The sequence below is a fragment of the Pieris brassicae genome, chromosome 1, assembly GCF_905147105.1.
Source record: "Pieris brassicae chromosome 1, ilPieBrab1.1, whole genome shotgun sequence".
Lineage (NCBI taxonomy): Eukaryota > Metazoa > Arthropoda > Insecta > Lepidoptera > Pieridae > Pieris > Pieris brassicae.
Window position 1 is genome coordinate 10,526,093 of NC_059665.1, and position 15,809 is coordinate 10,541,901.

The 15,809-nt window shown below is 32.0% G+C and overlaps 1 protein-coding gene across 3 annotated transcripts; it reads right to left on the bottom strand.

Moving 5' to 3' along the window:
• Positions 1 to 1,862: 1,862 nt before the first annotated feature.
• LOC123720145 (uridine-cytidine kinase) lies at positions 1,863 to 15,159 on the bottom strand. 3 transcript variants are annotated; one of them, XM_045676659.1, is made up of 6 exons: positions 14,937 to 15,156; positions 13,903 to 14,162; positions 13,398 to 13,537; positions 11,056 to 11,153; positions 8,484 to 8,532; positions 1,863 to 3,727 (listed from the first exon to the last, which is right to left on the bottom strand). In XM_045676659.1, the coding sequence occupies exons 1-6, from the start codon at positions 15,120 to 15,122 to the stop codon at positions 3,579 to 3,581; spliced, it is 882 nt and encodes a 293-aa protein (XP_045532615.1). In that variant the 5' UTR covers positions 15,123 to 15,156; the 3' UTR covers positions 1,863 to 3,578. The 3 variants fall into 3 exon arrangements, with proteins under 3 accessions (XP_045532615.1, XP_045532632.1, XP_045532624.1); XM_045676676.1 differs by lacking the exon at positions 1,863 to 3,727 and adding an exon at positions 3,831 to 4,232 and having other exon boundaries at positions 14,937 to 15,157; XM_045676668.1 differs by lacking the exon at positions 1,863 to 3,727 and adding an exon at positions 4,278 to 7,707 and having other exon boundaries at positions 14,937 to 15,159.
• Positions 15,160 to 15,809: the final 650 nt, after the last annotated feature.

Here is a 15,809-nt window from a genome sequence, read left to right on the forward strand (position 1 = left end):
AAGGTCAACAATAAGATTATTGTTGAAAGCTCAGAGATTGAGGATATTTTTGAAGATTCCTTTACCTACCAGTAACTACTGCATCTTCTCTTAATTCCTCTCCAAAACAGGCTTCTAGTTTCCTTAAAACTTACTTACCGGAATGCAAAAAAAAACAGTTTAAGCACGTTAGCGCTGATGATGTAGTTAAAACTTTTACATCTTTAAAATTAAAACATTCTGGAGACTTGTGGGATGTTTCTGTAGGTACATATTATTAAGGACATTATTGATATTATTGAGAGATCTAGCGTATATTTTTTGAAGAAGTATATTAAAATAATACCTGGATGCGGAACAGTTCCTACTTTTACCAAACTTTAAGTAAAGTTGGCAATATTTAGACTAGAACAATAACTATGGAGCTTAAACTAAACAATGAAGACTTCAATGGAGTCAGCATATCACCAAACTTTCTAACAAACTCACTTCTGCGGCATAAGCTTTAAGAAAAATTAGGCAACTCACAGACGAGTTAACTGGCAGAATAGTAATTTTAATTACTTTCACAGCGTTATGTCGTATGGAATTCTTTTATAGGCAGCAGATATATAATTGATTTTTTTCTTACAAGAACATGGTATTGGGTAAATTTATTGCTTGAAACCAGGCACTTCATTTAGAAAATTGTTCAAGGAAATCGACATTTTGACGGTATCTTCCCAATATATCTACAAATGTATCATTTTTGTGCCTAGTAATATTATTTCTCTTTTAAGGAACTGTGACATACACAATAGGAATACAAGAAATAAAGGAAAACTTTTCCAGCTATATTACAGGTTGCAGAAAGTAAATGCTTTATGGGTCTAAGTATACGCTGCTACAACATGATTCGTAGTGAAATATTAGAACTGCCTTTAAATATATTCAAAACACAAATTAAAAAACATATAATGTGTAAAGGTTACTACACAGTTAATGACTTACTAGAAGACAAAAACGCGTGGCAATAGTTCTAGTTGTATTGTAATAATTTATTTTGTTATCTTTGAAGTGTTGTTAATATGTGTGTAATAATGGATGTGGTAAATCACAGAACAGATTACATATATTTTTTTTGACATTTTTCTTTGAATAATTGTAGTGTAGAGAGATGACTTTCTTGGCCGTTCTTCTCAGAACAAGGGCTCCTGGTAGTTTTGCGAACGGTTGGCGCTATGGATATGCGCTAAGACGCATATAGTAAGTAGTAATAGCCTACATCTCTATGCAATACCAAGGGATCAAGCCGCTCGGAAAGTGACTGGTCGTCGACGGTCTTCTTCTTCTACTTGACTGTATGCAACGATCGAATCGTTGCATACAGTCAAGTGGAAGTGCTCCCGCCCAGAGGTTAGCCATGTGTGGCCGAATTTGCTCTTAGTTGCAAGCGGTGGCCCGGTGCGACTTTTTGGGGGCTAATTGAGCCTTCCTCGACATGTACGCGAATCTGAACGTCGTTCGATATGTCGACGCTGAGTACCCAGATGTCGGCTGGAAAACGCGCAAAACTTTTGTCCTCTTCTATATATATTTTATTTGAGAAAGATTTACAGCTTATAACTAAGATATATGATAATATACGATATATATATATATATATATATATTTCATTAGCCGAAATAACTTCGTTAGAGAACTTTTCAAAGTATGCTGGCATCGCCATGTAGTACTGGTGTGCAATCATTTTACTAGCGTCCTCTATTAAGTGCGGGGTAAAATAAGTTCTTTGAAAATGCCGATCACCCCTCCGTGATCTTATTAAAACATTACCATGTTGTGCGTATTATAATAATAGAATATTATTGTATATCAATGTTGGGTATAGTTTAAAGACAAAATATTAACAAAATAACTTTATTTGCATAAATATTTGTACACTACTTGCTACCAACACGTGGAAAGTGATTATTCGGTCATAACAGCGAAATAAAATTAAAATTTAAGGAGTTTCATAGCTACGTGTTATACTCCAATTTTTGCGAATGTTTAACATCAAAGCCTCTGTAAATAATGGGCAAGTTCTACGAAGTCCAAAGGATATGTTCAAAGTAATAATAATCAGTTCATCTCAAAGGTCATTAAATAAAGAGTTTACGGTTGTTAAGCGTAAACATTTTAGGAAAACTGAAATTTAGTACACCATAGTAATTATTACTTCTGATAAAATTTAAAATAAACTAATTGGCTGAGTTGAATTTCGGATACAATTATTTAACTACCTTAATGATAATTACTAACTCTGAGTACAGATGACATTTTAATTCAAGTAAGCACTAAGTAAAGTTAAAGACCGATATTAACATTTAAAACACTACAATTCACAAAACTTTCGTCGAGGCTCGAGGATACAAAACTTATATATAACAGCTAGAAAAATAGAATTTAATATTGACTAAGCAATCACACAAAACATTAAAATTAGGTACTGTAAACATTAAAACAATTATAGGTATCATAAATATAATAACCATGTCATAAAAAAATAAATAATTGCAAATTCAACAATCTTAGCGCTAAAATTACCTTACACTCATTTGATCCGGCAGCAACGTATCTAACAAAAAACTTCGACAATTTGTATGTAATAAATCTCAAATTTCTCGTAAAAGCATTTAGCCATAGTTGTTTTTTAACTTATATACTTATAAAGACATGGTGGGAATACAATTATGTTTGCACTCTACAAGAACCTAATCAGTATCGTGAAGATCTCAAAAATTTATGGCAGAAATAATTTAAAATGTATTTAAGTTATCCTAAAAAATTTTTTTATTAAAAACAATAAAAATACTAACTTGCCATCCAGGTAAGATTTAAATCACACAATTTATCAAATATAACTTCTGATTTCATAGATTAAAAGTTTCCACAGATTAGGAATAGGAAACACTATAACTAATCATTTTCTTTGGTTCAAATCTATGTCGAATTTAAAATTAATGCGCTGTGCACAGCAGATAAATAAACACGAATGTCTACTATAACATACAACTTTGGTTTTTAGTTAGCTTCAGATAACGCTTATAATTAGAACATGATTACTTTTTTGAATCTAAATATTTTTATTTTAACAAAACAATACTTTTTCCGTCCCAAATAATTATTAATAAAATTGTTCATTTGATGCTAACTCATACTGGACATTTTTACAAAACTAGGCCGTCTCGCAAAACAATCACATTATAACAGAAAACAAAAAATTCTTAAATCTAAAAAAGGCCCAAAATGTTATCTTTTAAAGAAAGCGAAGCCGAATTTAAACATTTTAAGTACTAGCGCCTTTGAGCCTCTTTAGCCTAATTTGGACTAGTAATAGAAAAAATATTTACAAAACAAATGTTTCGTTCTAAAATTGAAATCTCTTATAAATATGAGAAATCTTATAAATATTGAGTAAATTTTCATTTTTAAATATCTATTGTAAGTGCATAAAATAATTCTAGTAATGATATAATCTGTGATAATTGTAGAAATTCGCGCCTAAATATACGCATAGAGGTGATTTATTGACATAACCACAGATGCCATACGGCTATTGAAGATTGAAATCGAATTCAATGTGGTCGACCACTTTTCCCGCTTTTCTGTGGACTACCCGGTACTGAGGTGGAGCGCGTTAGCACCGCGTATTCCAGTTGAGGTTTCTCAGTCGGACTCCTTTTTAAATATTCAGATATATGCTGCACAATCAGATCGATGGCCACTGAAAAAATAATCAGAATATAATACGTTATATACGTTTCGGACATATTTTTATTAAGAAAACTAGCGTATGTATTAAAAACTATAGACATTTTTAATACTAGCAATGATTTTAAAAAACTAATTAAAATTAGCGTAATAACAATGTAATACAAACAAGGCATATAGATTTTGATTTATAGTTTCCATAAATTAATCAAGGACTATAAAGAGCGACATTTTGGAAATATAACTCTCGTATCTATCTTCGTCTACATCTAAACTGTATTCTTACACATAGCGATAAAGAATTTAGTGGAAATGGGCAGTTAACAAGTCGTACAGATTTCTAACTAACGTTTACTAGTTAAAGCTAAGAATAATATCCAATTAAGCTTAGACTATAGCGAAGTTTGTTACGTATGAATGCTAAAATTCATCACCCCTTACAAGACGTGTTTAGCTAGTGAGACCTAGATACAGACTGAGAAGTCTAGACAAACCTCTAGGTCCCGGTTCAAGCCCCGCTGTGAAAATAAAATTAAGAATAATTGCATATAATTACTATTTTTAGTAAATTAAAAACAGATAAGATTATAACATTAGAAGTTTAAAAAAATGGCTTCATTATAATTTTAAGGCAAAAGTTAATTGCATATGTTCAAAATTGCTTCCCTATATCGACTTAAAGTTGTCTACACACGGTCCTAAAATCAGTGGCGATATCGGGACAATGGTGGTGGGGATGAAATCGGCTCGAAGTTCGAATCGACTTTAATAAATTTAGTGTACGATTTGCCTACACAGGAGGCAGTCTAGGGTGCTCCCCAATATTGCCTCTGATTTTAAGGCTATGTGTAGACGCTTTTGTAACAAGGGGATTCAATTTTTACATTTCCAAATAGAAAAAAATGTTTCACTTGCAAATATTTATTGCTTATGTGCTAATATACAAAATATTGGACTACATAATACATTTCGTGTTGGTTTTTTTTTTATATTGGTTACATTTATTAACAATATACCAGGCATACAAAGAAAACAGCGTTGAGTAAAAAATATTAGCGATAACAATTGTACTAATACATATTCGAGACTGTATTTATAACATAAATGCAATGTAATATTTATATACCGTTGGTAATTGAAATTAACTTAAGAAATCTTAATAATAAAAAATAAACAGTCACTTGGAGGTTTTGATTAATTCTTTAACACACTGGAATTCGGTGAATCAGTCCATGCAGTAAGAAGCCAATAGACAAAATAGAGTAATACACATAAATTGTAGACGGAGACCGTTACTTATTAAAAAATTACATACAGAGAAAGGTAAAAAATAATTATAACGAAATTGTGTTAACGATAATCAGATGCTATGTTCTTCTCGCCCGCTCTACGTCATTCATTTGGAAACTGGTAGCAAATATAAATTCAGATTTTCAATATTAACGAATATATACATTTTGATTTGAAGTGTGTGTTCCAAATTAGACAAAAAATATTTATTCTCTCTAATAATTAATTTAATAAAATTTGTGTACTTGTGTTGCAAGGTCACATTGTGGGATGACTCTAACACAACCCTTTGTCAGTGAGTAGATAAGGAAATGTTAAAAAACCTGAGCGTTTTAAAGGGAGTTTTTGCCGCGCCACCACTACGTAGAAACAGCTGCCCACTGAAGTAATTCCGAACCAATTCTACTTTGGGTCCTTGAAGAACATAGCGTACTAATTCGACCAAGATAAAACCCGTATACGTATACACGATAATTTGGTCAAATATAAAAAGGCTTGTTCTTCAAAACCGATTTTGTTTTTGACATACGGGAAGCATAAATCAAGTCTCGGTACTAAGGTCATGTTTTTATTGTAAGTTTATTAATTCTCAATGTCTACGGTAACACGTCTATTGTTTATGGATTTTCGTAATTTTGTCTATTGGCTTTGTCACTTCAAATTTTCACAAAATCAAACACAAATACGATAAATTTTGTGCATATTTTTTAATTGTTAAAAATAAATGAAATCATTGCACTTTATTACTTGAATAGGAACTGAAGAAATTTGTATTGAATGGCATATTATAATATATTTACCCATTTTTTTAAAGTGTTTTAAGGGCAATTACGCATTTCAATACATTGTAATTATTAACTAAAATATTCATGAACATAGAACATATATCTTAAAACTATTGTATAAAAATATGATACATAAATGCTGTAATAATTTTACATTCAGGCTTATCTATATATTATTATAACTTAAACGATAAATACTGGGATTTCCGACCAAAAATTCATATCATAAATGCGATATTACGTCACTCTTAATCGATTATGACATCAGATTAAAGCCAGGGTTTTCACATCATCAATAAAAAACGGTCTAGGCCCTAGGGTCTACACTAGGTCTTTTACTTACTGTAAAACTGGCTTGTTCTGAGAGCAATTATTGTGTAAAACAATTTGTACATAGTATGCACAATTTTTACATTTTATTCAACTCAAACACTACGAATTACGAACAAATTACGCTCTGTTATTCGTAAAAATAATGTTTTTTTTTTGTCTCAAATAGAACCTGGAATCACTTTTCTTTTAGTGTACGTAGCGTCAAAATTCGAGACATACTTAAAGTATGACTCTCGTCTATCAAAGCCGAGTTTTTGACAATCACTAAGTAGTAAGCCTGACTCTTAAGCATTCATCACAATGTGAATCGTACGGAGTAGCCGTACAAACAATGATAAATTGGCCAATACTGCATAACCATTCTGAACTCCAAAATCATTCTCAATCTCATTTGATCGGAAATCAAGTATAATATAACACGTCCATGTTATCGCCTAGTCTAAGTTTAAATTCCCAAAAGTTATTCTTAAATTACCAACATCAAAAATATGTCTGTTGAAATCGCCATTTCATTAATCAAAATCTGTTTAGTTCTAAGCTTGTAAAGGAACATAGGAAATTTGGTATGGAGACAAAAATCTGTTAAGATAGTAGGAAAGCTTATAACATATTTTTGATATTGGTAACCTACAGATGAGCATAGTGTTAGTTAATGTGTTAAAATGGATGACACGAGTCTTATAGATACACCAAGTTCAAATACAGTTAATACAGCTTAAGTGTTTGCAAATGTTTTGCGTAAATTAATTCGAAGTATATAAACGTCATAATATTTCAGATGCTTATAGCAACAATATATAGCAGTCATTCGCTGACCACTTTTGGTAGAAAGCTCTCGAGAATAATTAATAAGTAATTAATAATTTGGGTTTAATTCGCTTCAAGTTCCACGATTCTAGCCACTTTCATAGTCAATCTAAAAACGCAAATGAAAGTGTAAATTTAGCGCCACAACATACGCCAAGATCGAGTCGAGACTCACCTTTAACTATGACGATGAAATGCTATACGTTTTTGACATACGGGAGACATACTTAGCGCTGAGCCTCGACTCTAAATCTAATTGTACATTATTTAAGAAAATCGATAGCTTGGTGTATCAGCGTAAAAAAGATTTAGCATTATAAATTACATTACCCCGAAAGCTCTTGGGTTTACTTTGCAAACAAAAAATCCTGCCTTTTGTATGTGAATAACGATCTTTCGCCCTTTATTACTAAGAACAGATTATATTATCATCATCTGTCAATAATTTGGTAAAAATCTCGTACGTTTGAACAAATACGTCATTCGAAAGTGCGTAATAAAAATGTCATTATTGAAATCAATGATTGTGTGTCATCTATATGTATATATACATCAATTAGATAAAATTAAAAACCGAACTTATCCCCTTATTTATACTCTACGTATTAACCTAACACTACGCTCATATGAAATTAATACAATACTCATCGGCTAAGCGTATCTTCCGAGCTTCCCGACATGCGCCTGCCGTCTTCGTCGAAGCCATTACAACCGTTGACACGTGGTCGTTTCTTGTACATAATGTCCCAAATATGGTGGACAATTAAGTCAATAGCCACTGCAACAACGAAATTACTTATATAGCAGCTTAGTACATAGCCGCTGCAAATCAGCTCCGACAAATAAAGTGGTAACGGAATCGAACGTGTTAAATGATTTTTATCAAAACCGGTCTATATTTTTAGAAGCATTAAGCCGAATCCTCGTGTCATAGTGTTTTTAATATTTTTTTTTATAAAAGAGAGAAAAACATTATGTGAAATTATTCTCAGAATAGGTTGTAAAATTATACTCCTAAGTGATAAAAGTGTTCAGTGTTCATTTATGAGTTGGCATTAACAAAAATAATACACATTATTTTCACACTTTCAACCCGCATTTCTTTAAAGCGATATTAGTACTGTAATGTTATTTATGTGGCAAAATAGATTGCCGGGACAGCTAGTTTATAAATAACATTATTTCTATATATGCCAACTACCCACATATGTTATTCTATTTTAAACCAGTGCTTTTAATATTTAAATAAAACCGTTTTATCAATTTAATTCCGTGTAATTTTTATAATGTTAACACTAGTACATAATTAAAACATCTTTAATAATAACTGTATCACGCTGACTCATACTATTTTCGTATTGAAAAAGGCATTATTATATACTATTTTTAGATAAATAGCTACCACTTTATTCGTCGAGACGTACGTCAGTTAATGAGAAATACGCTTATTGCAGTGGCTATGACAGTGTACTCACCTTAAAGAGGTATAAAAGTTCTTGTAAATATCTCCAAAAACACTATAATAAACCGATCGATAGAAAAGAAAAAACTTACCTAAATTGTCGGCTCCGCGTGGAATGATGACGTCTGCGAATTTTTTGGTCTGAAAATAAAATCGCTAATCTAAAATTTCTCGGTTTTATGGATTTCATTGTGAGGTTGCTTCTGTTTTTCATAATGTTTTAAAGGACCAGACTTATTGCTACATTTTTATTTAACATATAGAAAACAATTTCAAAGCTAATCAATATTTATTTCAGTTCGATCTTTATCGAAAAACATCTTTTTCGTGGGCAAGCTGAATTTCGAAAGATGTTAGAGAAGATCACAATGATTTGTAACATTTTGTTTGAATAATTTAGAACTATTAACCACTTGAGTGGCATGGGTTTTTAGTCATGTATGCAAAAACATGCAAAAAAGAAGTTGATTTTGATGTCAACTGATTATGGTAGCAATCCTGGCATGTTCGGCACATCGCGATCCTTGGCGCTCAAACGTCAAATATTTTCGCAATTTCCTTCCAAAAACCCCTATGAAATATCATGTAGACATAGACAGCAAGAAGAAGGCATTTCTAGTAATTTGAATATAATAATCAATGTCGCTAAAACCTTTTAAGTCTGGACCTCAGATTTCTGTATCTTTTTTGTGATTATTTATTTTTATTAATAGGCAAGTAAGTGATTAGCTTTCTGTGCAAGCAAGCTGGTCGGTTGAGGCGCACGATTGGATTTTTATTATTAATTAATAACTAAAACTTTTAAAATAAATGGCTACAGTGACTCTTGATAACTTAATTTCTATCTTAACATTTAACATTAACATACTATAAGCTATCTATATTATTGTATGTCATTTAGTGTTTGCAACATTTAGTTTATGGTGATGAGATTCAGAAACGAGACCTGGAGACCCGAATGTCAAATTCCAATACATATTTGGCGTACAAGAGACAGACTTAGCGCCAAACTTAGTTTCTGAATGTTACCCATAGATTTTTCTGGGATCACGTTTTTAAGCTGCCAGGCAAAGTGTAGTATCACAACATGTCTTTTTATTGATTATAAATTTTGTCTGCACGTTTTAACCAAAACGCTTTATTGTAACGCTATCATGTAAAAACATTGAGTTATTACATCGCTATTACACGTAATATTACGTTTTACGTCGATAAAAGTACACAGTAACACACATAACCAAACTTTGAGTTTGACATCAAATATCGTTGTATATGTACCCTGTTGAATTCTTCAGTTAGATTCGGTAAGGCTTAGCGCTAAGTTTCGACTAGCGAATAGCCGATATGTTACGATCAATAATAATACCGGATGCGCATCAATAATAAACCCTCTCTCGAAAACAGTTGTTAATTTCCTCTTTCTAAGTAAGATTTCAATGGTGTGTGTGATTAAAGATTTTTTATTACTATTTTAATTACCTAGGAATATTTATTTCGTAATCCAACAGCTAAATTTATATAAATACAACAAAAATTATATAGAATAAAAAACAATTACACTGAAAATATAGAGAAATATATAAGAGAGCTGCAATTAATTTTATGAGATGATGTCATGTAGTAGGAATAAATCGTATTATTTTCACCGAGAGGTATAGGTCTTATAGGAGAAACATTTTTCTAAATTTCTTTGTGTAACTAGGTGACCAAACTGAGCAATCATATTCGAGAACATTTCTTACATATGTATAGCACTTTCATACAGTCGTCATCATGAAAATGTTCACTGACACGTCTTACAAAATCAAGCTGCTTATATACGTCATTTTATAGTCCAGCCTTATACCTAACTCACAAACACAATGTACTTCTTTAATGAGTTTGTGATTAATATTAATATTATTACTGTTAATTTGTTTTTTTTCTATTGAATGTTATTTAAACACATTTTGAAGTATTAATCGATATTCGATTTTGTCTATAATAATTACAAGGGTTATTCAAGTCAGCCTTGATTTTGTGACAATGTACTTTGATTATTTTTTTTATCATAAGCGAACATAAGATAATTAGAATCTTGAATACTACTATTTATGTCATAAAGATATGCATTGTATAACAGGGGACCCAAAATAGAGCCTTGAGGAACTCCAAAACTTATATGAACAAAGTCAATTCTAACACTGCCTTGCGGTCGGCACTGCCTGTCTACGATTTGTTTTATCGGAACAGACCCACCGATGAAGACCACCACGTATCCCTAAGAGTTATAAGATCAAAATTATAAATATAAGAATCCCTAGAAGCGGTCGGTATACTTTCAAATAGTCGTTTCAAAAGACACAAAATAGCGTTATATTAATTTCACATTCGGTTTCTATGGTTTATTTTGTAAAGGTTTCTAATACATTCGCCAATTTTAATAAACTTGAATATGTATCATTGTTTAGCGAATTCTCCATATTTTTTTTTTCTTTCTGCAATACTTTATAGGTTTTCGGCGGAATGGGTGAATGAATGAATCAATGAAATAATAATTAAACAACAGTGATCACGAAAAAGGGTTATTTTAGTTCTCTCAGTTATTCATTAATTCGAAGCCATTAAAGAACTACTTCTGCGAGAGAACATATTTTTTGCATCGTTAGAAAGAAAAGTACTTACCGGCAGGCAAAACTCTTCAAACGCTGGTTTGACGAAATTCATATACTGGTTGAGTACTTGCTCTAAGTCCCGTCCACGCTCCATTATATCACGTGGAACTGAAAAAACATTAATCGTAACGAGGTACGAATAAAAATATGAACGTTTATTTTTATTAAGACCATAAGTTTGACAACAATTATAAATAACTTATTACCATGACATTGTAAAAATTTATACGACATTGGCTTTCCTATGTTTATATGGCTGATTGTGTCCATATTTATAATTAATCGATCGATAATAGTTAGGGAGCTGGTGAGCATTTAGGTATATGATTTGCACATGTTTCACATCGAGGTAGATTGCAGTTTACGTCAGTACGAATTGATTTGGTCCAGTCAATTAAGAACCTACGTCGCTTGAAGTTGCTTAAAAAAAGGGGGATATTAAATCATTTGCACATGTATGCCTCTGGGGTTCATGGTCACAAACATCTGGGGAACGAAGAAAATCGAAGAGGTAGACTTTCAGGGCTCTGCATTATCATGGGACGGAGTAGTAAACATGTTAAAGAAAAGCTCTACTAAGTACACACTGCGCCCATTCGATTCATTATCAATCCGTGGATACGAAAAAACAATTGGCAGACATTTCGCTCCCTGATTTTTAGGTGTATAACTGTTTGTAATTCACGGAATCAAGGGCACTTTAAATAGCACCTTTTGCTCCGACGCGCTCCGATATCTTCAAACATTATGTGTATAAGCGCTTACACACACTAAAATCATTCGAAAAACTTTGGTGAATCGAATTACTCGAAATACTCCAAAACTAGTGATGATCGTTTTGGAGAATCCGCTCTGAAGTCTCTGCTGTGTACAAAGCTTTACGCTTTCGAGTCGTCCTTGTGGAAGTGCCTAAGAGCGAGAGAGAGGAAAAGCGAGCAAAATAAAAGGGAAGACTCTTCTGTCTCTTTCTAATGACTTCTAATATTACGTCATGCATCTGTATATATAGATATACACCATATACATTCATGTACACAATACGGAAAAGGTCGGAACTGAGTTAGGTATACCGCAAAATTCAAATGGTCTGCTTTTGAAATATCAGAGGCCTGGACGTCTGCCTCATCGAGTTTCTTGGTTTTCATAAGAAATTCAATCATCAGTCCAAGAGGCAGACATGTGCACATAATATATCACTTTTTTTACATTTTTGAAACGCTGTCAATAGCGAACGCAGATGTAACATGCTGGCAGACTATCTTTCCGTGGTCCTTCTCATTGTTTTTAATCGAACAATTTCAATCTGCCAAGTGTGCACTTCATATAGAGATTTTTTAATCATAAAAAAAAAACTTTAAAAATTGAATACTTCAAAACACATGCACATAATATCACCCACCTGTTTTTAACATTTTTGAAACGCTGTAAATTGACAACGCAGCGTCACCATGGTGGTAGACGAGTCCTTCATGTTTCTTAGGGTATAATTATCACTATTAATAACGTCTGCCATGTGTCCTGATCATATAGAAATTTTGCTCGCCAGCTCCCTATATATGTACCACTTTCTTTGAAAGTAAACTATTTATTTATTATTTATAAGACGCGAGACTTTACGCTAAACATGACTTCAGTGTGACAATACTAACACAAACGCCACACTTTGTGCTAATTTCAATATATAACAGTTGGAGTGATAGCTCGTGCTAAATCTTATATTTTACTACCTTTTAATTGCTTAAGTCATTTTCAAGCAGATTTGCTTATTTAAGTAATTAGTTACAATTTACATGCCAGGCTAACGACTCGCAATGACGCACTTCAAATATTGGACGTACGTCATAGATATTTTTTAAGACCTGCATTGCATATGATGCTGAAGGATATATTTTAAGACTTATTCTAAGATAAATTCTTTTGTAAGAAGTGAAAAATGTGTAAACATTGCCTGTTGGTACTATGACTTTGGATGTATTACACCAAGGTAAAGTTCGGATCTGAAATCGTCTATGTAGTAATTGTTATGGATATAGAAGAATAATAATAACAATATAAAATAGGGCCTATGGGCTAAGTATGACACCCATATGTCAGAAACCTATTGGATTTTGACATATGGTAAATAGTCTCATTTCTGAATTTCCCTTAGTGATGTTAAAACTATTTTATATTTCCCCAAACCTACTTACTTCAAGTGCTCACCCAAATTTTATTCCTACAATTTAGTCAGATTGATCTTGCAGATTAAACTTATGTACTAAAGTCTCTTAGTAGTGTTTTAGGTATACTATAATAGTACATAAACTTAGTTTAGTTTGAATAAATAATTAAATTGAAGAAACTTTAACCTACCTCTTCTGGCAAGTCTTGTGTCTGAATCAGTGTCAACAAAGAGTTTCATATGGAACAGGTCCCTTACTTCTGGAAAGTAGAACACCAGGATTCCCTCAATTAGCACCACATCAGCTGGGTAGATGGTGTGTGAACGATTGCTATTTGAAATTAAAATATTGCTTTAATAACTACTTTCCTTGGTTATTTATTAATCAAATACCATTTAGGCATACAATAATTTATTTATGTTACAATTAACTCATGAAATTCATAGGAAATATTTCTTCCTGGTCAAGCAATAACATGCCAAATACATATTAGCCTTCAATTAGACAACATTTCAGTGAATTACAAAAAAAAAAGAAACTTACATTCTAAAATTTAGCCCATCCAAATTAACAAAATGGCATTAATTGATTATTGGTAAATATGCTTAAAAGTTAACATAAGCAGCTCCGTAATAGAACAGTTTGTTTATTTAAAAAGTATCATTTATAAGTAAGGTGTTACTTGTTTAGCTTACCTTATAGAATTTGTAACATAGTCATATTCAGGAACTTCAACTTTCTTGCCAGCAAGAATTTCTTTTAATATGGTCAATAGTTTCTTGTCATCAAATGCATCGGGGTGATCAAAGTTGAATTGACCTCTTTCAGCTCGAACCCTCTCAGAAGGTGTAAGACTACGATAGAATGAGTCTTGACTTATGCATACCACCCGCCTTTCTGTTTGTTCTTTTTGTTGCTGGCCAAGCTTCTCCATAATTTTTTGGCATACTGTTGACTAAAATTAAAGATTAAACATCATCTTTTCAATTTAAAATGTAAGTTCAACATGAAATTCAAAAAACAGACTGTTTTAATTTTTTTTACTGTTACCAATTACAATACTTAACAATGTTAATGAATCATTGGTTTAATAACCTTTGCATTATTATGTTGACAAAATACTTCATAAAGGATAGCTTACTACTACTTATGAACACTACTAAATGTAAAATGGATTCTTTAATATAGTTTTTCTCTATACTATTTTAGATAGTTATTTATCATTTTTATTAATCAAACTTTTACATAAGAACTTTAAAGAATCATAAATTAATCCTTGTATATTAAGACAGATACTAATTAACTGTGTTACTATCAACGAGTTTCATTATATTTTATACTTGGCGTAAAATAATTGACTCAAATCTCAAGACCTGGTTCAGTAGTTTTAGTATGAAAAAGTAACAGCTCCTTTTAGCTTTTCATTGGTAGAGTTGAGTCGCTGTTTGCGTAGCTCTGAACTAGTAGGTGCCTTTAATGATTAATTACAGAGAGAAGTGAAAACAGTAACGGAAATTACTTTCAAACAATGCTTATTGAAGGTTATATCACATTTTTTACAAACAAAGATTTTTCTCAGCAGTTTAGTATTAAGTTTAGTTTAGTATTTGTATACAAAAGCAAAAATATCAATGCGTAATAATAAATCAGTATGATATTATGCAACTTATAGTACCATGCAAAAATCGATTGATTGGTAAAATAATTAGTAATAGATTGTAGTACTAACCTTGCCGCTAGCCGTACCACCTGCAACACCTATTAAGAAAGGAGTTTTACTTTCGAACCCATTGGTTAAACTATAATCTGCGGGTTTTTCACTCATTTTGTACGTAAAAATATATCTGCGCGTTAATCTTAAACCTAAAATTCCACAACTAACACTTGCACTTCTTCTAATAGCAAACATTGACATTTGTTTTCAGGGTGCTGACAACTGACAAAAGATAAAATGTTGACAGCGTCAATTTCTACAGTGGGTTGCAATTATTAAAAATATTATTTCACTACTAAGTTATATATTATATGTCACCGTTGATAGATTGTTATGAGCTGTAGAAAGATTTATGATTTAAAGAAAAAAAAAAAGATTGTAAACCTCAACGGACTGCTTACATTTTAACGTATTATTATTCGGTGGGTTGTAATCTATCGAAGTATAACCGACGGTTGACAATCTCGCGAGATAGATTACAACCTATCAATATTTACAATTTTACGGTGACATATATATCATGTATACGTACTAGCTGCCCCCACGAACTTCGTTTCTTCCTAATGGATTTTACTTAGCCTACCTTTGTAGTACATACCAAGATGGAACATTTAGCTATGCTACCCCAGAGACTGTTTGGTTTTCGGGAATTAGTACTTTTTAGGGGATTTCTGTGAATTTTTCTGTTAACCTGAGTGTTAAGTCATAAGTTTTTAATTAACAATTAAAAACAGGGATGGATCGTAGAGGGGTGAACATTAAGGGTTGTAGATGTTTCTTTATGTTGTATCATAAAAAATAAAAGTAAAAATTTAGGGGAGGACCCATTCGCAGACCAAACCGATATACACACGAAATTTCACGAAAATCGGTCGTACCATTTCGGAG